The sequence below is a fragment of the Aquila chrysaetos genome, chromosome 13 (assembly GCF_900496995.4).
Source record: "Aquila chrysaetos chrysaetos chromosome 13, bAquChr1.4, whole genome shotgun sequence".
In the NCBI taxonomy this organism is placed as follows: domain Eukaryota; kingdom Metazoa; phylum Chordata; class Aves; order Accipitriformes; family Accipitridae; genus Aquila; species Aquila chrysaetos.
Genome location: NC_044016.1, coordinates 21,293,325 through 21,321,179, shown reverse-complemented (window position 1 = coordinate 21,321,179; position 27,855 = coordinate 21,293,325). Strand labels below are relative to the sequence as shown.

At 46.8% G+C, this 27,855-nt stretch overlaps 2 protein-coding genes across 22 annotated transcripts in view; one reads left to right on the top strand and one right to left on the bottom strand.

The window, feature by feature from the left end:
- The window catches only part of AARS2 (alanyl-tRNA synthetase 2, mitochondrial), a 39,139-nt gene extending 28,684 nt beyond the window's left edge, over positions 1–10,455 (bottom strand). For 2 of the 6 annotated variants that reach the window (XM_030034346.2, XM_041128464.1), the window contains exons 1-13: positions 10,198–10,455; positions 9,716–9,904; positions 8,904–9,049; positions 7,914–8,108; positions 7,233–7,377; positions 6,638–6,783; positions 6,222–6,330; positions 5,571–5,609; positions 4,716–4,827; positions 4,054–4,181; positions 3,161–3,311; positions 1,190–1,359; positions 54–167 (exon numbers count right to left, since the gene is read on the bottom strand). In XM_030034346.2, the coding sequence (XP_029890206.1) occupies positions 54–167; positions 1,190–1,359; positions 3,161–3,311; positions 4,054–4,181; positions 4,716–4,827; positions 5,571–5,609; positions 6,222–6,330; positions 6,638–6,783; positions 7,233–7,377; positions 7,914–8,108; positions 8,904–9,049; positions 9,716–9,904; positions 10,198–10,416 (1,863 nt within the window). In that variant the 5' untranslated portion in view covers positions 10,417–10,455. The remainder of the gene's footprint in view (positions 1–53; positions 168–1,189; positions 1,360–3,160; positions 3,312–4,053; positions 4,182–4,715; positions 4,828–5,570; positions 5,610–6,221; positions 6,331–6,637; positions 6,784–7,232; positions 7,378–7,913; positions 8,109–8,903; positions 9,050–9,715; positions 9,905–10,197) is intronic. The other 4 variants (XM_041128463.1, XM_030034348.2, XM_030034349.2 and 1 more) reach the window with 3 other exon arrangements.
- Positions 10,456–10,593: 138 nt separating this feature from the next.
- CMTR1 (cap methyltransferase 1) overlaps positions 10,594–27,855 on the top strand; it is a 45,835-nt gene continuing 28,573 nt past the window's right edge. For 2 of the 16 annotated variants that reach the window (XR_005933854.1, XM_041128461.1), the window contains exons 1-7: positions 10,596–10,792; positions 13,519–13,647; positions 15,155–15,895; positions 17,049–17,111; positions 17,947–18,036; positions 19,230–19,337; positions 20,337–20,541. Coding sequence is in view for 9 of the 16 variants with exons in the window: in XM_041128461.1 (XP_040984395.1) it covers positions 10,703–10,792; positions 13,519–13,647; positions 15,155–15,895; positions 17,049–17,111; positions 17,947–18,036; positions 19,230–19,337; positions 20,337–20,541 (1,426 nt within the window). In the remaining 7 variants the exon portion in view is untranslated. Of the gene's footprint in view, positions 10,793–13,518; positions 13,648–15,154; positions 15,896–16,573; positions 16,673–17,048; positions 17,112–17,946; positions 18,037–19,229; positions 19,338–20,336; positions 20,549–22,411; positions 24,029–26,360; positions 26,483–26,512; positions 26,560–26,714; positions 26,861–26,892; positions 27,054–27,855 lie in introns of those variants that run through there. The other 14 variants (XM_030034353.2, XM_030034352.2, XM_030034351.2 and 11 more) reach the window with 14 other exon arrangements.

Sequence of the window (27,855 nt, the reverse complement as noted above, 5' to 3'; positions counted from 1 at the left end):
CACAAGACTCTCAAAGCAAGGCTGGGAAAAGGTTAAGAGCAGTGAGTTATCACCTCATCCACAAAGAGCTGCACTTGGTCACCAGCACGGAGGGTTTCTACAGCAATGACCTCATGGATCACATAACCACCACAGAGGCGAACAGACTCTACAGGGAAGAGTATGTCCTGAGCAGAGACACAGAAAGATGAGTTAGGACACAGGGAAAATCCAAATACCTGTGCTAGGTGCCTGCTTGATCCAACTGGGAAACACAACCCCACTGATTGCTAAAAGACAGGGATAGAGTGGGAAAAGCAGGGAGAAGCTTACTGCAAATGTAATCAGCATGCCTCAGACCTTCCCTGCACCCAGCCACTTGCTGCACAACATGTTGAGGCTGTCAGCTTGCAGTGGAGGGGCAGTAACATCCCCCATGCTGATGAATTTTCCTAACAAGGATGCTTGTCCATGAGAAAATGGACAGCAGCTGCCAAGGCATGTCTCAGGCATCCGTCTCAGGCATCCAAGGTGCCATTTCTCCCTCACCAGGCTGGCAACAGAAACTTGATCCTCGCTTCAGCTTGGGGAGAAGTGCTGAGCAAGGCACTATCACATTCTGCAAGGCTAAAAAGGCAGCATCAATGCCCAGGGGTGATTCTCAAGAGCTGGAATGCGGGAAGGAGAAAAAGCTGCACCCCATGTAACTTCCTAGGAGAGTGTCAAAGCTCTCCCTCGGGCAAGGTTGAAGAAACATGCTGCAGAAGTAGAGGTCCTCCATGATGCTTTTGGGAGGGATAAGAGTTTTTGCACTGGGTCTCAGGTTGGGCACTGCTTGCAGTCATCCAGGACTGGCCAGAGACAAGTTACTCAGCTCATGGACTCTCTGATCATTGATTGCCTTCTCTCTGCACTACAACCCCAGCTGGCGAGAGTGTAGCACACAGAAGGGAGACCCAAAAAGACTTTACATTCTTCCCCACCAAGACAAAATTGCAAAGGGCTGAAAGAGACAAACAGAGCAGCAAGTACACCTCTGTGAAGTTACTGCTGCTTCTCCCTCACCCCACCAACCCTGATGCAAAGCCAAGGGAACTGTCATGAGTCAGCAGCTTGCAAATGAACAGAGTAAAACGGCCCACCACTTGGGGAATTCTGCCTGGCCTCAGTACCCATGGCAGCTTTGGGTTCAGGCAGCAAAGGGTCTTACCTGCTGTCCTAAATGTATCATGTAGCCTTGGTCAGAAGCTTGCCCGCCCTGCTCTGCATAGAAGTTAGTCCTGTCCAAGATGACACCACAGCGTTGCCCTGCCCCAACCTCATTCTGGAGAGACTGATCTCTGTACAGCATCAGGACAGTGGCCTGGCATGGGCTGAACTCTGTCAGGGGGAAGAAGATGGCAGCATTTAGTGCATACACCCTGACAGGTTGCAACAGGAAAGGAGAGGGTCACTCCTTCATGCCAACCCTGCCAACACCCAGTCTTACCGAAAGCTGGCACTTTGCCTTGAGAGGAAAGCAACAGCTATTGGCAGAAAGGACAAAGGATCTGTTATTTGGAACTAAGTCACCTCTCACTTACCTAGTGACAGACCTGCTGAGTAGCAGGTAAGCAGGCAGGGATGCCCAATCTGGCTTTAAATGAGCCTGATAGAACAAGATGTGGCACAGACACACCTGCAGCTTGCTACCCTGCAAGCTTGGCAAACCTGCCTGCATTCTCCAAAGAGATGACAGACTTGGTGGACAAGGAATGACAGGGATGTCACCTTCCTTGACGCAGCAAGCTTCTAACATGCTCTCCTGTAGGCTCCTTGAAGCCAAATTTGGGCAATATGGACTGGAAAGATAGACCATAAGGTGGATGTATAACCGGCTGCACAGCTGGCCCCGCAGAGAATTGCTCAATAGTTCAATGTTCAACTGATATTCAGTTACTAGTAGAGCTATTTTGTGGCTGCTATTAGGGCCAACACCATTTAACATATTCATTAATGATTATCCATGACAAGATGGGATGTACCCACATCCTGCTTGTGTATGGCAATGAATTGGTGGGGACTGGTTGACACATTGAAGAGCAGGCCTGCTTTTCAGAGGCATCTCAGCAGGCTTCAGAAATGGACTGACAGAAACCTTGGGGTCCTCAGGAGCAAGCTGAACACAAGTCAGCAGGGTGCCCCTGCAGCAAGGAAGACTGCCTGCCTGCTGGGATGTATGAACACAAACATAGCCAGCAGGTCAAAGAAAGTGGTTATTCATCTCTATTTAGCATTTTTGAGACTGCATCTAGAGTGCAGGAAATTCTGGTTGTACATAAAGGAAAAAAAAAAACTTTTCACACTAAGAGTGATAAAGAACAGAAAACAGAGAGGATGTGGGATCTCTGTCCTTAAAGATACCGAAAACTTAAATGGACAAGGCTCTGAGCGACCTGATCTGTGAAGCTGATGTTCCTTTGATCAAGAGATTGGACATCCAGAGATCCCCTCCAACCTGAATTATTCCGTGATTCAGAGACTAAGAAGGTAGAACAGTTCTAGCCTGCTGAGCTTTTCTCCTCCATTGTGCTCTTGCCATAGTATATATAGCTTGAATTGCCTCACTTTCTGCTTAGTGTGGGTTGCCACCAGCACACTGAGTAAGAGGGAGCTGGCTGTACACAGCTATCTCTAATTGTTTGTGACAGCTACACCACCTCTTGCTCTCTGTGGTTTAGCTTAATGCTTTCCCTAGAGCATCAGCAACCTCAGTTACCCTAAACGATAAAAAAGCGTGCACTGGCATCTAGTGGTCTGCCAAAGAAATAGCAAGTGCACGGCATTAGACACCTACCTTAGCCCTTTGCATAATTATTCTGCATTCTCCCTAGCACTCATGCCCAGGAGCCTAATTGTTGGGGACAGACTCAACTCTATCAGAAATCAACAGTCCCTGCTTCACCACTGCACAGTAATACCAGCCCAGAGCCTTCCGGTGGACACACCAACAGCAATAAGAAAAGCACCTACTTTGGGATGAGGTACAGGGGCAGAGAAAAGATGCAGCAGCAAGGTGGACAGGTTTGAACCACAAAGTACATGTTCTGCGTGCATGAGGTTAGGCTGTAAAAGCAGTCTTGTGAGGGATTCAAGCACCCTCAGGCAGAGCATGCCTTACAGACGGGACCTGGCCACTTACCGTACTGCCCATGCTGCCCAAGTGTGTAGGCGTACTTTGGAGAGTCATCAGTAGCAGGCACATTGTTGCTTCGCAGCTGAGCCAGTGAGTGCACATCAAGGCGTGTGTTTGTGTCCTCCAGCTGTCCTGCCGGTGGGCCACCAGCCTTCCGCTACAGCACGAGCAAAGGCACAGTTAGATGGGAGATACCTGGGGGTACTCAAACTGACAACTGGAGCTATAACGCTAGGAACAACTTCTTCCATCTTCCTGGAAAAGGCTTGTTTAGATCCAGGTTGATGGAAGTTACTGCTAAACCAACCCCATTCCTTCAAACCCCACAAGCACTCAATACCACCCTGTGCTAGCCTTGAGGCAGGCTATAAGCAACAGCTAACGCAACCCTCCCAGCACAGCTTGCTGTGTAGCTGTGAAACTTCCAGGCCATTAAAGCTCAGAAGAACAAGGCCCTGAACCAATTACTGCACAGGAGGGCAGTGCAAGTCTTCCAGCACTACAGAGACCAAGGAGATTTTGTAAAGTCTTCATAAATCACATGCTGTTTGGGCTGTCTAAGCTGGCTCTGATTTGTGCAAGGAGTTGGACTACCTGACTGACAGAGGACAGTCCTAACCTATATAATTCTATGATAACCTTCACGCCAGCAACAGTCAGCATCATAAAACACTTCTACTGATCTGAAGAGAATCACTAGCCAATACTTTCCAGTGCCACACCCACGAGCAAAGGCATTGTGACCACAGTGCTGTTTCAGACCCAATTCCCCTTCAGGGAAAAGACACATGGCCTTGTGGTGCATCTGAAGAGCCTCAGCAGTGAAACTAATTCTGTCTCCATGCTCTCAGGAGAAAGGGAAGGCTCTGAATTATTCTGACAAGGCGCGTCTCTCTTACCTTTGCATCTTCTAGTGCAAGTTCATTAAAAGCAGCTGAATCCAAACTGATTCCCTTTTCTTCAAGGATCAAGTCAATCAGATCCAGAGGGAATCCCAAATTCCCATAAAGAGACCAGGCTACTTCAGCTGTAGGACAAAAAGAAGGACATGAACTCTGTGTGAACACAGAAAGCAAAGGCATCTCAAGATTGCTTGGATGGGACCAATCTAGCATGTGCCTTGGTAACCAGATTCACCTGTGTTGTGTGCAACTGCACTGGTAACGGGGAAGGGAAAAGAAGCCATGCAGTTGTTCTTGTATGGGACTGAGTATTAATGATGCTCCACAGCCCCATCCCTGCTAAAACTCAGTGCAGCACATCTAGACAGGCAGCTGCGCTGGTTGGGTCCTGAGCTCCTTCTTTCAACTGTGCCTTGTAGGGACCTAGTTAATCAGTCAATAAAGCAGCAAGGGATTGTTTCTAACTTGTCTGGTGCCTAGTTTGTCGTGAGAACAATTGCAATCTGGAGAAAGGAGCAACATCTACTCCTCTGCCTGGGGCTAGAAGGTCACTGCAAACACATGGGGGAGGCAGACATCCACCAGTTTTGACTGCAATGTTTGTGAGGACCTGGATCAAACCCTCTTTTAGTGCAGCTTGTCAGAGGAGGGACACTCACCCGGGAAATTTGTGGAGGGCTCCATCTGCTGCACTGTCCGCTCAATGATACGCCTCCCACGCTCAAGGGAGGACTGAAATGCTGCCTCGTTCTCATTGATGACATCCATGATCTGCCCGAGCATCAGAAGAAGGGATAGCCATAACACCTCAGGTATTTCCCCAGCTCAGCTCAGCTCTGCTACAGTCAGCTCAAAGCAAATCAAGCAGGTGTTTAACAGGGGTACTGTGTCTGCTTGAACCAGCCTTTTTGTTCTGTAAGTATCCATCACAAAATTGCCCCGATGCGTTACTAAACAGTGCCAAAGTCATTGTGCTTCCTATCACCACTCCTGTCAAGGAAATATTGACCATCCACCTGGGGAAGGCTGGAGACTGACAAATGCTCCCTGTGAGACATTCATGTCTGTGACCCAATTAAAACTGCATGGCTGGAACAGCCAGAGAAATTGCTCATCACAGTTGCTGTCAGCAGAAGCAAGCCAGGACTAGCCTTAAATCACCAATTGGCTTTGGACAAAGGGTACCCAGGCTAGGACAGGCTGTACTTGCACTCAACAAAAGAGCTACCCTAGCTTTTTTAGGGCAACTGCCGCCTTATACAAGGACAAGCAGTCCCTGGTAAGGATCTAGTAGAGCTCCCACAAGGAAATCTGCCACAGATACTTCTCATGCCCAGGATACAAACATGTTCCCAGCCCATCTCAGCCCGCCCATGAGAACATGGTGATGGAGGAGGCTATGCAAACTCCTCCAGCTAAGTCCCAAGGAAGGGCTGACTTCTGCCCCTGAGAGCAGTGCCTCACAAAGATAATGAGAGACAGGGTTTCTCTCCAGGGGATTCCACACTGCTCACCTGGTCTGCATTCTTTGTCAGCTCTGGATAGGCATCTCCCTGTGGAGTGAGCCTCAGTTAGTGACAACATCCTCAGCATCTTCTTCCGGGGATCTCACAGCATGCCACAAGCATTATAGAGGTTTCTCAGGCAGGTGAGTGTGAAAGGAACCCTAGCACACAGCCCCAGGGACAGCAGCACAGGGCAAGAATCACACATGGACTTTCAGTTGCTGTCTCCTGGCTATCTCCAACCTCTGCTAGCCCCTCTTGGGGGCACAGCATCTCCTGGCAAACACATCCATTTACAATGGGAAGAAAGCATTGTCTTTTAGGATGCTGTTAGTACTCACAGGGACCTATTTCAGATGGCTTTAACCAGATACGACAGCTTGGAAGCCACTGCCCCCAGGAAACAGCAACATATGCTTGTATACACTTACACACACATTTGTGCTGACCGTACCGCTGGTCACACTAGGCCGCCTCCCTCTCATCACAAATGATCAGGAGACAAGAGATTTTTTTACTGCTGTGATGCATAGCACCAGATACACCCTCCTGGAGCATCTTTACATCCAAGATTGTCTCCTGACAGTGTACAGGAAAGGGACATGGGGCTGAATAGACACATGTGACACTTCTTCCCCCAAGGCAGCAGTTTTTACTCACCAGCACTTCCACTACAGTAGGCACCAGGGAGGCCAGGAGCCCAGGTGGAGCGTGAAGGACTTCAGAGCAAAAGCGGACTGCCCTGCGCAGGATCCGACGCAGCACCAGTCTGAAAGCAGGGCAGGATTCGCCAGGCAGCCATGTAAGCATCCCTGCCCAGATCCCACATCCAGCACAGCCCCCCCTCCAGCTCCTCTGGCCTCATCTGTTGCCTCAGGCCAGCTGCTCCCCACACTCTACACCCATCCAAGGATAAGCCTGCAGATCAGAACCACTTCCAGGCGCTCACCTTCCTGCCTCCCCAAACCTCGTGCACTCCCCCATCTTGGGCTTACACCAGAACCTCTCCCCTGGCTGTCCATACTCATTTCTAGAGCTAACTCCCTCCACCCCATGCCATTTCCTTATGTCCTTACTCTGCTCCAGAGAAGCCTGGGTAGATGCCATCAGTGATGCACACGCACAAGGCGCGCACGTGATCAGCCACCACGCGGTAGGCCATATTCACATGCCCAACATCAGCATCCCCGACCAGGCCTTGGTATCTGGGCCCCCTGCAGCCCTAAAAGAGAAAGTAAGGAGACAGATCAGCAGAAATTAATGGCTGCAGGAGGAAAAAGTTTCAATGCAAGAGGCAGCCAGCTACACTTGGCATCATGTTTCTCAACTACCTCTGAACGTTGTGCATCTAAGATGTACTCATTAAATCCTGCCAGAGCACTATATACAAAGACTTCCGTACCTAAGACAGGTCAGCCAATGCCCTGGCACTGCAGAATTTAAGAAATTTTGGAAGAAAAATGGATCAGCAGTGCTGATACCCCAGCAGATTTTCAACCTGGAATTCTCCCCAGTTTCCCTAGAATGCTGCTCTGGACCTGGCTGGAGACAACTCCTGTCTCAAAATACTGCACAGTAACGTGTAGAGAAGGCTGTACTATGGTACCAGACAAGCAGTCTGCATTCAAGGAGCTTTTGCTTAGCTGTGACTCTGAGCAGAAGCACCATCACCTTGTGAATGGCATCCAAGATGGGAGTGAAGAGATCTGTGTCATAGTTGGAGCGTTTGTTCTGCAGAACTGTCACCAGCCTTTCCAGGCCCATTCCTGTATCCACATGGTGCTGCGGCAAGGGAAGCAGATTCCCCTCTACCTCTCTGTCAGCCACCCAGGAAAAATAAAAGGCAAAAGAGAAGCCAGGGTCACTTCAGGGGCAAAGAAAAGGAGCAGGTGAGTCAAAGAGAATGGGAGAGTGACAGGGGATGGAAACAGCAGGTGACCTCACAAAAGAAAGCTCAGGGACAAACTAACAGCAGCCTGCCTCGGCACTGCCAGGCAGCCAGGATCCGACCATCAGATAGCCAGGATAGACTGTTATGTAGGGAAAAAGGCCTTCCCTGAACAGGGGCCCATGGCCTTCTCCTCCTTCTGCAGGTTTCTCCGGCCTGCTGCAGACCTCAAGAGACCTCTGGGATGCAGCAGTGAGGGAGAATAGGCAGCAGAGGTTGAAGGAGGACAGGACAAATAAAGCAAAGGGGACCAAGAGTCACACTGGACACATCTCCACAGCTTCCCTCTTGCTCCTGTACTGCCACCTCCCGGAAAGCAGTGAGATGTCTGAAAATATACATGTATGATTCTGGGAGTCAGACAAGCGGGAAAGGCTCTGGAGTTCAGACCAGATGCCTGGTACCTGCTATACTGCATGAAGACCAGATTCCAGATCTCCACTACATCGGGGCTGCCCTGGTTCACCAGTGCCGCAGCATTTCTGCCACCACCCACATGGTCATAATGGATCTCTGTGCAGGGACCACAGGGACCTGTGTCCCCCATCTCCCAGAAGTTGTCCTTCAATGGAAAAGGAAGCACGTGACTGGCAGGCACCCTGGAAAGGCAAACAGAGGTGGCAGTGCTGGGGCATGCACACAAATCACATAGTAGCCTAGATCACAGAGAAAGTTGGAAGGGAGGAATCCTTTCTGACTACTACAACTCAGTAACCAAACACATTAGGATTCCTTTGCTTCTGTTCATACAGAGTCACTCTCCTTAGCAGGAACAAGCTGGACCAAACCAGACAGGATCCTACTCACTGCCCAGAATAGCTGGCAAACACAGTCTGGCTCCTGCTGACAGAGGCAGGCTCTCTACTGGGTCTGTGGAGCCACCTTCCTCCTTGGAAGGAACTCCAGCAGAGCTAAGACCTGATCACAATGGACAAGGCTGAACACCAACCGTGGCACAGAACTGGCTGCCTTGGCTTCAAAGCCCACATACAGCCTGGAACAAGCTCCCAAAGCACAGAAGTGCTCTCTGCAACAGCTTCATCCTCACACTGAAGCAGCCATTGCTAGCTTCAGTGAATGTACTCTCCACAGCTCATGACGGAGAGGAAGAAAAGGATCAGAGATCCTTCACACACTTCACCTAGGCCAGCTAGTCTTAGGTACACAGCCCCCCAGATTGATAACATCTGAGAAACAGCTTAAAGGTCAAGTGTCCCAGAGCACTCAGAGCCCAGCTGACTTTTAACAGCCCAAACAAACCAGAAACGAAATGAATTTAAGACACAACTTTTGGCCCCTACATCTGATTCCCATCAACTAAATAGCAAATGGGAGACTACAGAGACTGAAATGTCAGCATCTCCTGCTCAGAATCTCTTCTCTAACACACTTACCCGAGGCAGAGCCATACATCCCTGCATTCCTCATCTGCGCCCAGTCCCAGTGAGGAGTCTCCGGCAAAATAGGTGACGTAGAGGCGATCTTTGGGAATCTCATAGACCTCTGTCAAGAGCTCCCAGGCCATGCTACATGCCTCCTCCTGAGCAGGCAGGGAAAATAAGCAAAGCACAGTAATCCAGGATGCATAGTGATGCAGGAAGGCTCTTTAGAATGGGAGTCAAACACCAAAGAAGTTAATTTCAGCTGCTCTCTCCCTTTCAAATTTTAAGGTGCACTGCAAAGAGCAGGATGAGGGTCAGGCGAGTGAGACAGCTCACTCCTGACTGTGAAAAACAGACATTTTTAAATTGTTGGGAGACCCTCAGGTTCGCAGCATGGTCTACAGCCACGTGCTTACTAGCAGAGTTACATGTATTATTTTCTTTCCAAGGAAAAATGTATTCACTAGCAAAACAACTAGCATCCTTTATCCTTCTTCCCTTTTCAAACTTTCTAGTAACAAGCATTAAATGAACGGGAAACCTCTTTCACCACATTAAATGGTCAACACTGGCATTCACACAAAGAACTTTGATTTGTGCGTGTTGTTCACAGCTTCAAAAGGCTGAACACTTTAAGAGTCTGCAGGGCACATTTAGTGATTCAGCACAGCACCTGACTGCCTCTGCTCCAGGCCACAGAGCTCCCAAAACGTAATTTGGAGCTTACTAAAATGCCTTCTGCAGACAGTCCTGTGGCACTACAGCACAGCTCTGAAAAAAAGGCCACATTTCCCCCTGGAGAGGGTTTGCTCCTATTGCCTCACCTTAAAGTAATCCCCAAAGGACCAGTTCCCCAGCATCTCGAAGAATGTGTGATGGTAAGTATCGCGGCCCACATCCTCCAAGTCGTTGTGCTTCCCACCCGCCCGCACGCACTTCTGGCTGTTCACCACCCGCCGGTGCTGTGCCAGTTCGCTCCGGGGGTGCACCGTGCCCAGGAAAATAGGCTTGAACTAGAAATCAAGGCAGAGAGACACCTGCTGTTGCTAGGTGCCACCCAGCGCTGGGAGCTGTGCCTGGGCCTCCTGAAACACAGACACGGCGCTACGAGAGGCGAACCAGAGGGCAGCGGGGGGGTAAGCCCGCGCGGGACCCCATCCCACCGCAGGAGACCTCCGTGAAAGGGACTATCCCAAGACGCGGCGGGCCCGGGAAGCCGGTGGAGGGGACCTGCGGGGGCGGGCCGCAGGCGGCGAAAGCCGGAGCCCCGGGCCGAACGCCGGCCGGTGGAGGTGGGGGGAAGCACCTGGTTCATGCCCGCGTTGACAAAGAGGAGGCGAGAGTCGCCGCGGGGCCGGACGGGGGCCGAGGGCAGGCGGCGGTGGCCGTGGCGCTCCTCAAAGAAGCGGAGGAAGGCGGCGCGGACCTGCCCCGCCGGCGGGCAGCCGGCAGCCCCGCGGCGGGGGCTGCAGCGCCAGCGCCACGGCACCGCCAACAGCAGCCGCAGCCGGCCAGCCGCCGCCATAGTGGCCGAGGGTGGAAGGCGGCGCCGCGGTTTCCGGAAGGGGCGGGGAGAAGGCCGTAGGCTGGAGGGGCCGATGGGATAGCGGAGGACCGCTATGGCGCGCGGCTGCTGAGGGGGTCACCGCTATCTTCCTGCTGGCTCCTAGGGCGCACGCGCAGCCTCTTCTCGCGCTCCGGGTTCGATTAGCCGGCCTGTTGGGCGCTGCACGGCCGCTACGCTCTTCGTCTTGTGAGAGTGCCGGCGCTGCCGCAGCGATTGCTCCCGCCTGTCGGGGCGGGCGGACGCCATGGCGGCGCGCGGGGCCTCGCGGCTGGCCTGGTGCCTCCGCCGGGTCGGGGTCAGCGGCGACTGGCTCCTGCTGGAGGCCGGCACGCAGGTGAGCCGGGCCGGGCCGGGTCGAGGTCCCCGCGGGCTCCGGCCCCTCGGAGGGGTCGGGCAGCCGAGGCGCGGCCATCGGCGCCGCCCGGGGCGGGGGGGGTTACCGGCGCCCCTCGGCCCGAGCCCCGTCGTGGCGTCTTCCCCGGCCGCGCGGGGCAGGGGGCGAGCGGCCCTCGGCGGGCTTTGTTTCGGGAGCCGCGTTGTTCCTTCACGCCCTTCCCGGGAGGAAGAAGTCCCGTCCCGGTTAATGAGCTGCTGTTGTTAATTGCCGCTCGGAGGAGCCGGCCGCTCACCTCAGTGCACGCCCGGCCTCCCCGCGGGGCGGCTCGGCGGGGCGCTGCCCGGCGCTCCCAGGGGCCGAGGCGGCGGGGAGCAGCGGCCAGAACCGGCGCGTTTCAGCACCGGTAACGTGCGATGCAGCGGAGAGCGGGGCGCGGGCTTGAGAGCAGGCGCCTCAGTCCGATTTGCCAAGCCTTCGGTCGTTAATCTTTTTTAAGACGATCTCGTGTCTAGGTAGGAGTTACTTGTGACAGAAACGTAAAGGGGGGGGGTGGGAACCCTTAGCCTAATTAACAAGGTGATGCTTTGGCGAGGCTAACGGTAAGCATGTTTGAGTGTTGTGGCTTAAGTCATTCAGGTGTAAACGAGGTCACGTTTTAAACCTGTTTTGGTATGGTACAGGAATAACCCTTTTTCAGTGATCATGTTTTTTAATTGGAAAGCCCAAATGGGCCCTTGGGCTCTTTCCCTCAAACCCAGCAGGCAAAGACGCATGTTGGGGTTGGGGCTTGTCAATCTAGGATTGCCAATGTAGTGGTTGGAATCAGGAGGTTAGGCGTTGTGGGTTCACGCTGTACCTAATAACTTTCTGCGTACACGTTGCAAAAGGTGCCCCTCTTAACTCTTCTTTCAATGCTAGGCAACTCTTTAAGCAAATGTATAGTTTTATTACTCTCCCATTATGGATTTGAAGCCAGGAGGTGTGCAAGTATGCTCCGTGAAGGCCTTGAGTTGTACATCTGCAAAACTTGCAGCCAGGGCTCTGTTAATTGTGCAGAGAATCTCGTTCAAGATGTTATTACTCCGATCATCCGCACAGCCCTACAGTCCTTGTCACAGGCAACAGGGGGACTCACAGAATCCCAGTACCACAGGCTTGCCAGGCCACAGGCTGGCGTGTTAGCACAAACCGCTTTCACTGGGGATGTAAATGTCGGTGCCAAACTGCACTGCTGAGGTGTGGGGAGGTGCTGCGATCTGCCAGTACCATGTGGGCAGCAGCGAACTCCAGCAGGCGAGTGGTAACGTCTCAGCCCCCCGATGCTCAATGAACTCAATCAAGGGGAATTTTTGTGACTGGCCCTACCTGGGCTTAATTGTATCAGATGTGCGTGACTGAGTGTGAATAACAGGAGTCTTTATCCACCTGAGTCTCTGTACCTCTTACGTATGCAATCCAAGTTGACAGAACACTAATATATATCAAGTGTTTAAGAGGTAGGGACCAACGTGCTTAGGTCTGCTTTCACGATCTTAGTTTGCTTCCTTGCATTTAGTTGTGACGTGGGAGTCCGAGTTCTTGCTTTAAACTCAAGGTGAGACCTGCTTAGGTAATGTGTAGTGAATGAACTTTTCTTGACTGCAGCATCTTGCCATCTTGTAGGAATTGGAAGGTGTGACACAAGTGAGTTGGGATTGCAGAAGAAAAGAAGGGCAGCCTTCATCTAAGGCATAAAAACTAGAGCACACTTTTATAATATTCTTCATCTGATTTAACTGTGGGCTTCTGCTAAAAGGTGTTTGTCCTGCTTTTTCTGGCTGCGTGTTCCTGCTGTATTATGTTGGATCCGTGCAGTTGTCTAATGATATGATAAGCTGACTGAAAAATTTGTGCAACGCACAGATGAATAAGAAAGGTGTGTATGACTATCAGATCTTGCAAAGGAGGCAGTGGAGGGAGGGAGAGCAGAGCCATGCTTTAAATGGCAGTCTGCAATTAGATCAGATTTAAGACGACACTGTGAAACAGTACAATTAAATTACGTCCCTTCTTCCAGAAGATGCGATTAGAGTCTAATCAGATTATTTAGATCACTTTCACCACTGGTTATGAACTGTATGTAGCTCAGTTTGAGCCGTGTGGTTGATGGTGTGATTTACAAAACTATTGTGCATTTAGGGCATGGTTACATGTCCATTTTCTTGGTGGCACTTTTCTGGGCTATTTTTTCCTGAGTCTCTCCTGTTCACAGACAGTTAAACAGATGCAACTAGTGAAAGAAGAGGGTAAGAAGTAATCTTTAGACCCGCAAACAGTTGTACTGGTTAGAAGAAATGGTGTTTAGTTAGGTAATGACTGAGGTGGGACATGGATGGATTGAGAGTGGCTTTGAGCAGCTTTGCTGCTGCAGAAGATTTTCACGAAACCAAGGCTGTAACCTGCCTTAGCACAATCAAATTTTCCTCAATGAGAGAGAAAGAGAATACTTCAAACTTTGTAGATTTCAATTTTCTATCTACTCTTGAATTTAAATGGAAAAAAAAAAATTAAAATTATATTATCCCAAACTCTTTGGAAATAGCTATAAGATGCTAATCTAGATAGATTTCTGCTGTACTTAAATTGAAATGACATATATTGAAATGACATTGTACATTGAAATGAAATAAACTGAATTTACCGTGTCGTTGCTGATTGCAGTTACTAAACTACTTTACTTTTAGGTAACTGTAGGCCGAGGATTAGATCTCACGTACCAGCTGGTGTCAAAAACCTGTCCCTTGATGATCTCTCGTAAGCACTGTGTTTTCCAGCAAAATGCAGAAGGGCAGTGGACTGTCAAGGATAACAAGGTACAGAGACTGATTAAAGACCTTGTACTCTGAGATTCACTGAAGAGAATGCCCTGTTTGGGCTCAAACAATATATGGGCTATGATATAATATCGTATAAATGTGATAGAAGGACTACGCGAATGTGACTTGCCAGTTGTGCACTTCCAGCAGGAAGCTTCAGTCTGCTGCAGTTGGGATGCAAACCGAATATGCTTTCTGTATATAGATTTGTCTCTTGGTTTAGCATTTTTCAGACAATTGTAGTCTTGCCAAGGGCACTTTGCAGTCTGTGAACCTGTTTTTTGTTGCTTGCTTAAAAAAAAAATCCTATGAATTTTGGCAGTATTCAAAAGGATAATGTGCTTGTACTGCTAATGAAAGGATAAACTGATACTCCTTATTGTAGTGACACAATTGCTTTAATACAATCAACTACAACAAGAATCTATTGTTAGAAAAACCATGCTTCATGTTATGTTCAAATGAGTTTCTTCTGAAAGTCCTCCTCAGCTGATTAGAATAAAGTGTTGACATTAGAGTCCTCAGCTAGGTCTCACTTTTACTTCAGTAATCTGTTTTTTATATCACAGTCTCTCCACTTTCTCATTTGGGCTGAAAACTGTAAAATCAGTAACTTGCTTTAAAACAGCACTGGTAGAACAAAAATGTTCAACACATCATGCAGATTTGATGGATGTTTGGGTCAACAGCTGATTAGTCAGAAAGGAATGGAGTAGCTACTATTAAAATTACACTGCTCTTAAACAAAACTCTGTGGCAGTACTTGTATAAACTTGAAAATGTAACAGTTGTTGCATGATTGGAAACATCTGTGGTAGATTAACTATTAACACTTCCTCTGTGTTATTACTGCTACCCATTTGTCAAGTTGTTCTATTGAATCTCCTTGAGATATGTCAGTTAATGATTCTGCAGTTTGTCTTGAGCACAGATCAGTTTTGCTGTTTTTCAAAACTATTTCTTGAGCTAGTGTCTAATTTAAAACCCCTTTTTCTGCTTTGAACATTATCTCTAGAAGAACATTTTCTTTCTTGTTTATATTCTCCCTGTATTTATGGAGAACTGTCTCTTTTTCTTTAAGCAGTATAAGCTATGCTCCTTTTTCTAGTTGCTTCTTGAATTTCAGGTGACATAATTGTCAAGAATAATTACTGCAATATTCTATGTTATCTTCTTTTTTTTGTTAGTTCTTATTACTGAAGCTTTTGGGCAGTTTTTTTCCCCTTAGAGTTCATTCTTTTCCTTCTGCACAAGCACATATATTAATGTTGTTCTTAGTGCTTGTACAAAAATCTGTAATGCAGGAATAATGCATGGTAGATAATATAATGCATTAACTGGGACACTAAGCCAATATATTGGATATTGCAAGGTTTATTTAAGGAGGTGGCTTGTTCTGATTGCAACACTGAAGAGGTTGGATATGTTTACAGTTGCCAGAAATAACTTGCAGAGGACTCTGTGACTGCATATTAAATTTTGCTGATTCTCTTTTCATTTGCAGAGTCTAAATGGAGTCTGGCTTAACAAACAGCGCCTGGATCCCTCAAAAGCCTATCCTATCACTGAAGGAGACCGTATCCAGTTGGGAGTACCTTTGGAAAACAAAGAGACTGCTGAATATGAGTATGAAGTAATTAAAGAGGAATGGGAGAAAATCAGACCATTTTTAGCCCAAAGGAATGACCTGGGGAAAGCTAAGAGTTCAAGAACTAAACGTAAATTTGGTTTGGAGGAATTGGAGACATCTGGATCAGAAGGCCCTTCAAACTCCAGATCCAAAAGAGACAGAGTATCTTGTGACAATGAACCTTTGGGTAAATCATGGGGAGGGGTAGAAGAGGCCAAACGGTTAACAGAGAAGATGGATGTCAAGCTGCCTTTTCCTGGACCAAGTGAGGAGGATAGTGGTCCAGCACGTAGTAGCCCTGTCCACTCTGAGAAAGCCGTGTCTGTCCCCCATAAGGACCAGAAAGGCTCTGGTCTTGCACAGTCATGGACTGGCTTGGAAATGCTGAGGAAAACTCTAGTAGATATAATGAAGTTAAAGGTCAAAGTGCAGGAGAAGCAGACAGCGGTTCTGAATGTGAAGCAGAAGCGCAGGAAGTGTGCTCAGAAGGAGATCCTGGCGATGGAGCAGGAGCTGCGGGAGTTGCAGGACCAGCTGTGCATGGAACAAGAGCATCATCAGCAGCAGGTGGAAGAGCTGGAGAGGACATTCTCTAAAGAGCAAGAGAAGCTAGAGGTATAATGGTGGTAATCTTTTTGGCCTGTGTTTTTTCATTTTTATGGAATGCCTAATATAAGACATTGATCCAAAATAAGATCTTGAACCATACAGTAACACAAATAATATTTGTGTGAATTACTCCTGTTAAAATTGTCATGGAAGTATTTCACTTCCAGGCATGGTACCAAAAGAAAGTGCAGAGACAGAAGGGATTGGGCTCCATGGGGAATTAGGAAAAAGGCGCAAAATAATTTTAAAAATTTTAACAAACAGGTTCATTACAGCAAGGTAGTAAAGCATTTCAGTTAGTAAAAAAGCATGTTTTTGAATAAAAAAAATCAAAAGTCTCTGCCTGATCTTCTGTGGTTACAGAGAGGACAAGTTGAAAAGTATTCACCTTAAGCATGAATTTCTCTTGGTATATGGCTGAATTAATACCCAGTTTGCATAGCAAATCCATTCCTTTTCCAAGCAAGTGAGTTATTGTATGCCTTAATCCCTGGAGGGAGGGAGGGGTTTTTTTTTCATATTTCAAGAAACTCTTTCTTGCAATCTCTAAGTGCTTTCAAGCAGTATGTGTATGTTAAGTAGCTTTTTTAGATAACAAACTGAAGTCTTTCTATTTGAGTTTGCTCAAAATATGGTTTAAAGGAAGTAAAAATTCATTTTGGAGTGAGTTTCGTAATTTATCAGTTCCTTTAAAGTCTGCTACTAAAGGCAAGATACCTGTATGAGAAGTACAGAAAGTCTGGAGTTGTACGCTTAGGCACAATGGGAAGTTCAGCTGGAGCTGTAAGTATGTCTGACCTCTCTGAATGTGCTCAAAGATAGAGTTGCAGCTTTTTTGCATGTTTAAGCTGTTGCTGACCTCTTTGGTTCTATGAACATGCTGGTGCCTTTAGAGCTAGAGTAATGTGGAGGTGTTCCAAGTATGTAACTGTAAATGATATATCCATTTCAACTCTTCACAGTAAATGATAGCTCTAATTTCTGTCGTACATGTGTAATATTAGAGTGGGACATCTCGGGGTTTGCTGAAAACCAGCGTTGTTTCTTTAAGCATATCCTCTAAAGAGAGTGTGCAAAGTAGTAATTTTCTGTCCCTTGCTTTCTTCAAGTCTGTTTTGTTGTTGTTTTTTTTTTTTTTTTTTCCTTCCCCCTCCTGCGGGGAATAAAGTGGCAACATGGGGAGGAGAATCTGAAGGAGCAGCTGGCCCAGGTCCTGCAAGAGGCAAGTAGTTATGAGTCTAGGTTTGATCTAACTGTGTAACTAAGATATTTAAATCTTTCTCACTGCTGTGGCCTCTTGGTAGAAGATGAGGACTTTGCCTTAGGTGCAGACTGGATGATCTTCATCTACAGACCAAATTTCTGTCAGAAAGTGGCAGACCTTGCTTTGTGGGAGCTGTTATTTGCCAGCAAATGTTGTGAGAATATGCACTCAGATTGAAGCCATTAAGTAGCTGCCATGTTTTGTTTTTTTTTTTTTTAATTTGAATTTGGTCTTTGGGCTGGTGGGCTTTTTTGTGAGGTCTGTCTGCTGGGTATCTGTTTTGGGGTAGTTGTTTTGGCAATTTTAACCAGATGAAAAAAATTTCACTCTTAGTTAGGAATGTTTTTGAAAGAGATTGCCATGCACGTAGGTTTCCTAGGCTTTTTCCAAAAGGCCTTTCCTTTTGGAAAGCTAATCTGAAAACAGCTTCAGGTAACCCTGCATACAGTGACAGGTTTTTGTGATCCTTATGTGTCAAATACCCCTTGATGCTCAAACATCTCAGATGCACTCAAAATGGTGACCGTAAAACCTAACTGAAATGAAAGAGTAACCTGGGGGAGGGAATGAGAAGTGCCATGACACTGGGAAGGTCATAAATAACTGGCACTACATTCCAATTTCAAGTTAAGGCTAAACTGCCTTAACACCCCAATTCATATATACATATGTTACTCTTTTAGGAGGAGATCAGGGGAAATTAGTACACTGAACCTCATGATTATGGCCATGTATATTTAATAGGATAGCTTATAATGGCACTCTTATAATTTCTGGGATGGTATTGTTATAGCATCATGCTTTGATGGAAGAACTGAGCCGCAGTAAAAAAGATTTTGAGGAGATAATTCGAGCCAAGAATAAAGAACTGGAAGAAACCAAGGTAAGGAATAACTGAATACTCTGGTTTATTCATAAGTGAAACATGATATGCTGCAGCAGAGGAAATTATTTATTTAACATTTGTCTTGAGTGTACTTTGCCTCCCATAGTGGAAAAACTCCTGTATTTTGACATGGCAGCTGACTCTAGTTTCCAGGATTGGGAGAGGATACACCATACCCTGTTCATAAATTAGTGTTGAACAGTCCTTACTAGATCTTTCTCAATCATAAAGAAAGCCCAGAGCACCTGAACTGTGTGTTGTGCAGAAGTGGGCCCATTCCACCCTTTCTTAAAAAACAAAAAACAACAAACAAAACAAAACAAAAAAAAAAAAAACAACCAAAAAAAAACCCGAGAGTGTGTTTTGAAAAGTGAGGTGCTTCATTTTCAGTTAAGAGTGCATTCAAGTAAAACTGCAGTGTTCCAGCAGTCCTACAAGGGAGTGTGGGGTTAAAACAATGTGGAATTTGAATAATGAATGAGATAAGCCACATTTCTTCCTGCTCTTGACACAAGGTGATGAGTGGAAAATAATTAAGGAGATCCTTTCCTGTGTCTTACTCTTGGAAATTATTACATTATCCACCTCTGGCTGTTTGCTTTATGGTTTTTTTTTTTTATGTCATCTTTGCAAGTCTTGCTGTTTGAAGTATAGCTTCAATAGGAAGAATTTCTCTGTTATTTTTAGAAGATAGAGCAGGTACCTAGGAGCCTAATTTAACACCAAACAAAAAAAAAAAAAATTGGGCAGTTAAATGCAAGTAAATGTTTAGAATTCTTATGCTTCCTTTTTTTAATATTTGAGGTATTTTGCTCTTTATGTAAGACATCAAAAGAACTATTCTGTTGACTTAAGCCAAACTCATGCCAGGAAGAGGTTGAAAGAGATTATGAAAAGATTGATCCAGCTGGTAGTTTCTTTAGGCTGAAGGGAATTTTGGTAACAGCTGCTGTTCTTGCTTGTAAGTTCTCTACAGTGGGTGGGAATATTCTCAATACTGCTGTGACTACAAAGAGGAGAGAGGTTGCAGATCTGGGTATATAATAGACACAGACTTGACATGTGGAGACTTGCAGCTGTAAGATTTTCTACCTGTACTACCTTCCCCTGCACATGCACTTCCTGCCAATATTATATTGAGTAAAACCTTGTTCTTTGTTGATACATGACCATATGTACTTTTCTGCTAGGAGGAGAAGGAAAAGGTGAGAGCCCAAAAAGAAGAGGTGTTGAATCAGATGAATGACGTGTTGGAGAATGAGTTGCAGTGCACGATCTGTTCTGAGCACTTTATTGAGGTATGTTTAAACCGGTATGGGTTTGCCAGTAAAGAAGAGACTTGAGAAGCTTTTCCTACTTCTATTAAAGCAATATTCAAGCTTATTTCTTTACTTTGTTATTTTAACAGTCCCAACAGACCCACAGTGAGTTGTGGGTAAGGTTTGGTCCAGAAATCCATTCTGTCTCCCCTAACTCTTCTTCTGGGCAGCAAGTTCAGCTTTAATGTCTCTACCTGCATAGAGATGAGTGCTTAATCCTAAGATGTTTATAGGCTTGTAGCAGTTCTGGGTGTTTTTGAACTGGTGCTCTGAGCTGCTGCTGACAGCCTGCCTGAGGAAGAATGATTTTGTAGTGGACCATGCTTTAAGTTGACTAGAGTTGGACTGCTTCAGGTTTAGATATAGGAAGAGGTTAGTAAAGGAAGGGAGGTGTAGTGTTCAGTCAAGTCCTGAACCGTTTATATTGTTCAGATAAACTCTTTCTTTGAGAAATCGGCCTGCTTTCATTTGATTCTAGAAGTGATAGACTATGCCTGAAATGTAGACTGTTATTTCTGTTTGTGTTTTGCTAGAACTTTGGTTTCATTACATTCATTTCTACTACAGGAAACCTGATGTGTTAGCCTTGTTATAATGACTTAAGAGCTAGCTGAAATTTTAATTTCTGGTTTCTTAGTAATTTAAGATGCTATTCTGCAGTATCTGAATTTTTCCGTAATTTATACTTTTCAAATTAGGGAAACTTATAATAGAATTACTTCTTTTCATCTGTGTTTCTGACTTGCTGTGATCTACGGTGAATCCATTAACCAACTTGTAAAGCTTGTCTGCAGTCTGGCATGGGAGAGTTTTTGTGTGTAACCCCTACAAAGGCTAAAGAAAAGGGGCTTTGGGCTTCTCCCCGCGCTTCCCTTATGGGAAGTGTTCATCTAATATTTTTCTGACTTCAGTATTTTTTTTTTCTTGACAATGCTTGTGAGAGCACGCTGATAAGTAACCTTCCTTTGAATTCCACAGGCAGTCACTCTGAACTGTGCGCACAGCTTCTGCTCCTACTGTATAAACGAGTGGACGAAACGTAAAGTGGAGTGCCCTATCTGCAGGCAGGAGATCAAATCAAAGACACGCTCTCTGGTGCTGGATAACTGCATTGACAGGATGGTAGAAAAACTGGATGTGGAAATGAAAAAGCATCGCCTGACCCTTATCAGAGAGCGGAAAGGTGAGAGGTGGGTGGATGTGGCATGATGAGTACAATCTCTCATTCCATTTATTTTGTACAGCTTTGGCACCTATATACCAAGGAGATGCTCGGGGAATGCAGCAGAAACACTAGAAAATTAATTATAAGATATGTTGTGTAACTAGTTTTACTGCACAGTAAAGTAAAATTAGTAAAAAGTTTGGAAAAAGACTTCGGTATGAATTCCGCAGTCGAGCAGGACAACTTAACCATGCTAAAGGTTATGCTGTTTCAAAGAGATCGCTAAATAAAAGCAAAACTACATAGAATGGGCCTTGAAAAACTTACCAGGCACCTTTTGATTGACTATTGTCTACAGCATTGCAAAAACTCAGCAGAGCAGTGCCTGATGAGAAGCTCTGAATTCTCTTCTGTGTGCTAGACTCGTGCAGGAAATCTCTGAAAGGAATGTTGGTGTGTGTTGTGTAAGTGTATGGCTGAACTGGCAGTTGCTCTGCCATGTTAATTTTTGTGGAATTAAAGCCACTGTGGCTTAAATGCGTAACCTCTTGCCTAGTTGTAGCTAAAAGACTGTGCATGACAGTGACGGCTTGAAGTAAAACTCCAGTATGGGGTATTCCTATTCTGCTTCCCTCTTCCAAGTTTGTTTCTAGAACGCTTGACACTGGTATCTAGGTGCTGAAATGTTGAAGTCTTTTCCTGCTACCCCTTAACAAATTCTATTGCTGTGTTCCCTTAAGTAATTGTCTTGTTTTCCCCTCATAGAAGTGAGTGCATGATCCTTCATTTTGCAATGTGTGAAGCCTTTTACCTAATGAAAGGTGTTTTTGAAACATTTCAGATTCTCCATGGTGACACAGAATGACATCACTAAGCAGTGTTAGTTCAAACCTGAAATTATAACCTATTTAACCAACTCAGTCTGATTCCCTCAGGAAATGCTACGCTGCTCAAAGGCTGTCCAGCTTGGCTTTGTGAATTGCTTTCACCTCTGCAGAACTGACACTGCTCTTCTGTAATATGCGCCTCTGCAGAGTATGCTGTAGCACTATTGAAGTGTCTCATCAGGTAGCTAATGGTGATTAGATGAAGGTGGTGCCTTCATTGGAGCCCACTTCATTTCTGTATGGTAAACCAGTGGTCTTCATGCTTGTTTGAACAAAAAGGAAATAAGCTCATAGCCTACCTTCATATGCGATAGATGCTCTAATTATATAAATGACTATTAGTAGGAAATCATTTAGCTTCACTGTGACACACTTCAGGAGGAAGGATGAATTGTTTCTGCGCAGTCTTTTTATTCAGTGAAGGAAACATTTTGATTGAGACAAAGATAATTATGTGTCTATTTAAACATGAATTCCTACGAAGAAACCAGCTGAAAGAGAAATGATGATGCAAGTGGCACTTGAGAAGCTCAGAGCTTCCCAAGGGCCTTAGCAGAATGGGCACCAGTGGAACAGCTTGCACTCTTTAAACGTATGGAGATTTTGATGGGGCTGTAAGTGTCCTGAACAACCATTACTTGTTTGAGAGCTCCTTAGCACATTTTGTTCCTTCCCCCTTACTTATCTGGCAAGGCACTGTAATAGTTAGCCACTTCTATTGGTAACTGTGTGCCAGCGAAGGGATGGAGAGTGTCTCCTCATTTGTGCTCTCTTAACAGGAAAAGGCATATAGGAAACTTATGAAAACAAACAGACAAAAACCCCAACCCTTTGTCTTTTAATGCTGAAAATGGAAAAGAAAAAGGGCTATGCCCTGCAGCTTGAAAGACCTATTGCAAACCAACAATGAGAGGCTATAAGTTTCAAAGAGAACTAGTAATTTAGCATTTGTGGGTACAGTGGTCACTGCTAACTTTTGTATCTGTGTGTTTTGAATGCAGAGAAACGGAAAGTGTTGGTGAAACCAGCCACAGACAATGACAGCGGTGTCATTTCTTCCATCTACTCCATCTTGTTGATGAGCAGTTGTGACAGTGAGGACGGTGAGGAGGATTCTTACTATAATGAAAGCTACTACATTCTCTAAACACTGTTACTGCAGACTCATTTGCCCAGAACCAACCTAATGGTGTTTGGTTGACTACTGCTGAATGAGTGGACTGGACATCTGGAAGGAGAGACTCTATGAAGAGGCTGGAGCTAAGAACTAGCAGCATTTGGAAGAAGGACCTTATCTTTTAAATGAATGTACAGAAGCTTGATCTCTAAAAGATAATTGGGATTGTGAGAGAACAAACTGCTGTTATGCTGGATGGTTGACATACAAAACCTAGGCTTCCATGATCACTTGTGACCTGCTTGGTGTAATGTAATAGTTTGTATGCATCACTGCCCTTAGTGAATGATATGTTTAAATGTGTACATCAGCTTCCCTTATTTCAGGCAGCAGAGGGAATGGCCTAAGCTATTCGAGAACTTGGCCATCCCCACCAGCAGGCAGGAGCAGTATATCAGGAAAAAGTGCCAGTGTGGGTTTTCCTCTTGAATTTCATATGGCAGCTAGAGTCATCCCAGGCCTCTGGCAGTAAAGGTAACAAAGGGTGGATTATGGACCCTGTCAGCCTTAAGTGCTTAAATGCATGGTAAGCTGAGCTGCTGGCCATCAGTTTGCTCTGTTGATGTTACTCATTTTCTGTTAGATAGGGATGGAGAAGATAAAAGCTTCCAGAATTCCTTAGCTAGTGCTCTTTTCATGTAGTATCTTTGGTTTGTTCCCTCTTCAGGCTTTTGCATAAAGGGTTTTAGAATTGGGAAACAGTGCATCCAGAAGTTATTAGCAACGACTTCAGAAACCACATATAGTTCTTGTTGGCAGCAGAGAGGAACCTCTGCCTCTTCAGAAGTGCTGCTGTCTGAATTAGTGAAATGTCCTGTTGGCAGGGTAGGAAAGCAGCACCTGTAGGCAACCACAAGGCACAGAAGGAAGCATTTAGTTTTATTGTTTACAAAACATTGCTGTTGAGCCGTGGGTTGTACTACCCTCACAGCATATCACTTATCCCTAAAAGACTGAGCAAGTCTTGCCTCATCCTGTCATTAATTTTTCTGTGAAGTTCCATTTTCAGTGGCATACGCTTTTGACTTTGCTGTTACATGAAAAAGACTGTTTTACACTGTGAGAAGAGGATGGGGGAAGCCCTTCTCATCTGTAATATTTCTTTGGCTATTTGTAGGTACTTTCTTGTTTCTATGTTTATTTTGTTTAAGAAGGAAAATATAAATCCATTTCTGCATTAGTCTTCCTTGGTGCAACCACTGAGATGAATGTCTTTCTCCTAGTTGTCTTAGATTTTTTGAGAAAACACAGACTATCTCACTTCATGTTTTGATTACTGTAAGCAGTGTGACTATTTTAAAGTTATTTGAAAAGCTTCTGTATTTGGGAATTGGTAAAAGACAACCCAACTCTTCAAGGCTGTGGCTACCCTAATAGACACAATCATACCTCTTACCTTCTTCCACTAAAGAAAGATCCCATTAAAAAGGTGCATGAATGATGATGCTGTCCGAAGGAAGTAGTGCATTCTGACAGGTTTGATTGGTAGGACTTAAACAGAGGAGGTAGGTCTGATCTGTGGGCCAGGCAACTTTCTTAAAATCTTAGTGTAAGGTTTCTTTTGTGAAGGAGTCATTACATCTTGAGTTTTCCTCTTTCCTTTTTAATGTTAATTTTCTGTGTGCGCTCTAGAAAGTTTCTTTTGTGAACATCATGCTCTCTAGGATGTCTGAGAGGAGGGTTCCTCAAAATGCTTGTGAAATAGGCTGACATTGGAACAGGCATTCCCAATGAAGAGGAGTAGGAGGAAAATACTCTGCTTACCTAGGACTGCAAATTCTTCTACTGTGTATCTCTTTCCTGTTGCTGCGCTTTTTCTGCTCATTTCATTTCACCAACGTATTTATTTTGTTATGTTGGTGTTTATGCATATTGCAGAGAAGGATAACGCTTCTCCTAGTAACGTAGTAGTTCTTTGGTGTGATTACTGAGTGTGTCCTCTTTTCACTAGAGTATGAAGAACATAAGTGGTATATCAAACCATTTCCACTGTTACTGGTAGGTGCATAGTGTGTAAAGGTCCACAGAGAGAGGTCAAGTAATAATACTGTTCACTTGCAAAAGCATTTCACTGATGAAAGCAGACCTGTCCTCCCAGTTCGCGAAGTTCATCAGTAAAACTACTATCAGATACAGAGCTGATGACTAGACATACAGAAGTGTCATGTGAACTGTTGAGCTTCTGGAAAAGATGTCCATATATGTAATACTGTGCTCTCCTTTGGTCTAAGGTCTGGATCCTTTCTTCTACTTGATTGTGCAGCTGAATGTCCCCTTGGAGATGTCATGCCTGGAACTGTTACCCGTTTTGGCATGGCATTGAGTGCTTTCAGTCTTGCATCCAGGATTTAGGTTACAGCTCTGAGCTAGTCACAGTTGATGCACAGCAGGCTTGATGCAGGTTCAAGACTTGCTGCTTTCTGTTGGAAGATAGCTGTCATGTAGTGTGATAATCAAATGCTTTCAGAGCAATATATTGTTTATCAACATCTGCAGGAATAGCGGGGAAGGAGTGCTAATGGATTGTGGAATGGGACTATCACAGAGGGATGGTGTGCTGTTTAACTCCTGCTGATCTATGGATTCCAAGATCAGTCTGACAATTGCTTTTCTGTTGCACGTGTAATCTGCATGTGTAATCTACCACACTAGTGGTTGGTGAGCCTTAGCAACAACTGTTATTTACCTTTGCAGAACACGTAACAGGCAATTGAATAATTCAGCCATGCCCATATACCCCCCCCCCCCCCAATTTAAGTGTTTTTTTCCAAAGATATGCTCTGACTAGTCCATGTTTTGCTTCCTGGTCATAGTCCTTTCTACTGCCAGTCCCTTTTGCCATAACTTCATGTATTTAGACACGTACCTTACAGCAACTATAGATAATCATAAACTACACTTCCCAAATAGTATACTCCTGTCCCTTGGTGCTGCTGTGTTTGTTTTGGTTTTTAAGACTAAGCATTTGTGCTTGTGTGCTGAGTGTACAGCCCCCTGGCTTTCAAGCTTAATGTGAAGCACAAGACAGCTCAATTAGCGTTTGAAACCCTCATGACAAAATAATCTATAGCTATGTATTAGGCTTTTCTTGTGTGAAAAGCTTTATCATCACTGGCTTTACAAAACCTGTTCTGGCTCCACTGAAGTAGCAGAGCTGTAGGTAATTAATGGTATGAGGTGCTTGGCGGTGAGCAGGCTATAGGCTGTCCTGTAGGCAGACAGCTGCTTCGGAAACCTGCGCTGTCTCCAGCCAGCACGGCCGGGCCGGGCCGGTCCGGCAGCGCGGCGGCCGGCGCTGCCGCGGGGGTGCCCTTAGTAGGTAGGTCTCCAGAAGCACAAAAAAGCGCCGTTTTTCTCAGAAAGTGCAACTCTTAAGGCAGTGGCCGAGTTGTTTGTGCGATAACACACTTTATATACATTTTTATATACAATATAGTTACAAAAACTACGTACGTATAACGTTTTCCGTAGAATTTCAATATATTTTCACCCCTACCTCACCTCCACCGCGAAGGACTGAGGCCGCCGGCTACCTGCTTCCCCAGAGAGCCGGGCCCTGCCCTTGGCCCGCGGCCCAGGCCCGGCGGGGAGAGGCGGCGGCCATGCCGCGGCGCCGCCGGCGTTGCTTAGCGACCCGAGGGGGCCTCGCGGAGGGGGCGCCGGCCGGGCCCGCGGTCGGGTTGAGGCTGCCCGCGGCGCGCCTGCGGGAACGGGCCCGTCGGTGCCGGCGCGGGCGGTGCGTCACTGTCGCGCGCCGGCGGGGAGGGGAGGACCCGCGGGAGAGGGCGGGGCGGCGGCGCCTCCGAGCGGGGAAACGAAACCGCCGGTGGCGGCGCGGGAGCGGGCCCGCATCCCTTCCACCCCGCCGCCGGGGCCCTCGGGAGCCGGAGCCGAAGCCGAAACCGAAGCCGAAGCCGAAGCCGGTGCCGGTCCGAGGGACCCGCCTGCCGCCGCTCCGCCTCCTCCTCTTCCGTGAGTGCCGCCCGGTCCGGTGGAGCGCTGTCCGCGGGCCCCGGTCCCGGCGCGCGCGCGGGTCAGCGCGGGGCGCGGCTGCCGGCAGCTCCCGCGGGCTCCCTGCCGCCTGCCCTCCGCCTGGGGCGGCGGGTCCGCGGCTCGGCCCGCCGCGCCCGCAGCCCCCCGCCGGCTCGCGTGGCCTCTGGTACCGGGAGCGGGGGGCTGCGGGGCCCCCGGGCGGGCGGACCCTCGGGGCGGCCGGTGCGGCGTGAGCGACAGGCTGGCTGAGGAGCGGCCCGCAGGCTGCCGTGTGGCACCAGCAAGGGCTGTGCCCGCGCAGCGCTGGCCGGGCGGTCGGAGGGGTGCTGCCCGCTTGTGGAGCGCGGATCATGGAATCCCCCTGGGGTTGTGCTTCGAAGGGGCTTTGCCTCACAGCTGCCCCTCTCCTGAGGGTTGGGGTGTCCTGAACTCGCAGTTAGTTTTGCGAAGTTTGAATTCTAGCAGGAAAGCAGATGCGCGGGGGGACCTTAGTAGGGTTAGGAGGGTGGAGATCTTGAGAGGAAGCTAGCAGTGTTAACCTAATTAAGCATGCGTTAACCTAATAAGAGAGTATCTTAGAAGAAATAGAAAATTGCTCTCAGTTTGTCAGAGGAAAGTAAGCAAAGGAGAAAAAAAAAAAAAAAGAAACATCCTAAATTGACAGAAGAACAGATAAATATGAGTTGGCTGTAAATGAACTTTGGGTGGAAGGGAGTAGTGCCATAGTGCAGTGAAGGAATTAGGGAATTAGCCGTAGTGCAGTGAAGTTGTAGGATGATTTTGCAGCCACGAGTCGTGGGGATGACGAGAAGCTCAGCATGACCCGGTGATGTGCATTTGCAGCCCAGAAAGCCAACCGTATCCTGGGCTGCATCAAAGGAAGCGTGACCAGCAGGTCAAGGGAGGTGATTCTCCCCCTCTACTCCGCTCTTGTGAGACCCCACCTGGAGTACTGCGTTAGTTCTGGAGCCCCCGACATAAGAAACACATAGAGCTGTTGAAGCAAGCCCAGAGGAGGGCCACGAAGATGATCACGGGGCTGGAGCACCTCTCCTGTGAAGACAGGCTGAGAGAGTTGAGATTGTTCAGCCTGGAGAAGAGAAGGCTCCAGGGAGACCAGTTTTTTATAGCCAGTACCTAAAGGGGACCTACAAGAAAGTAGGAGATGGACTTTTTTACAAGGGCATGTAGCGGTGGGACAAGGGGTAATGGCTTTAAACTGAAAGAGGGTAGATTTAGATTAGATGTAAGAAAGAAGTTCTTCACTGTGAAGGT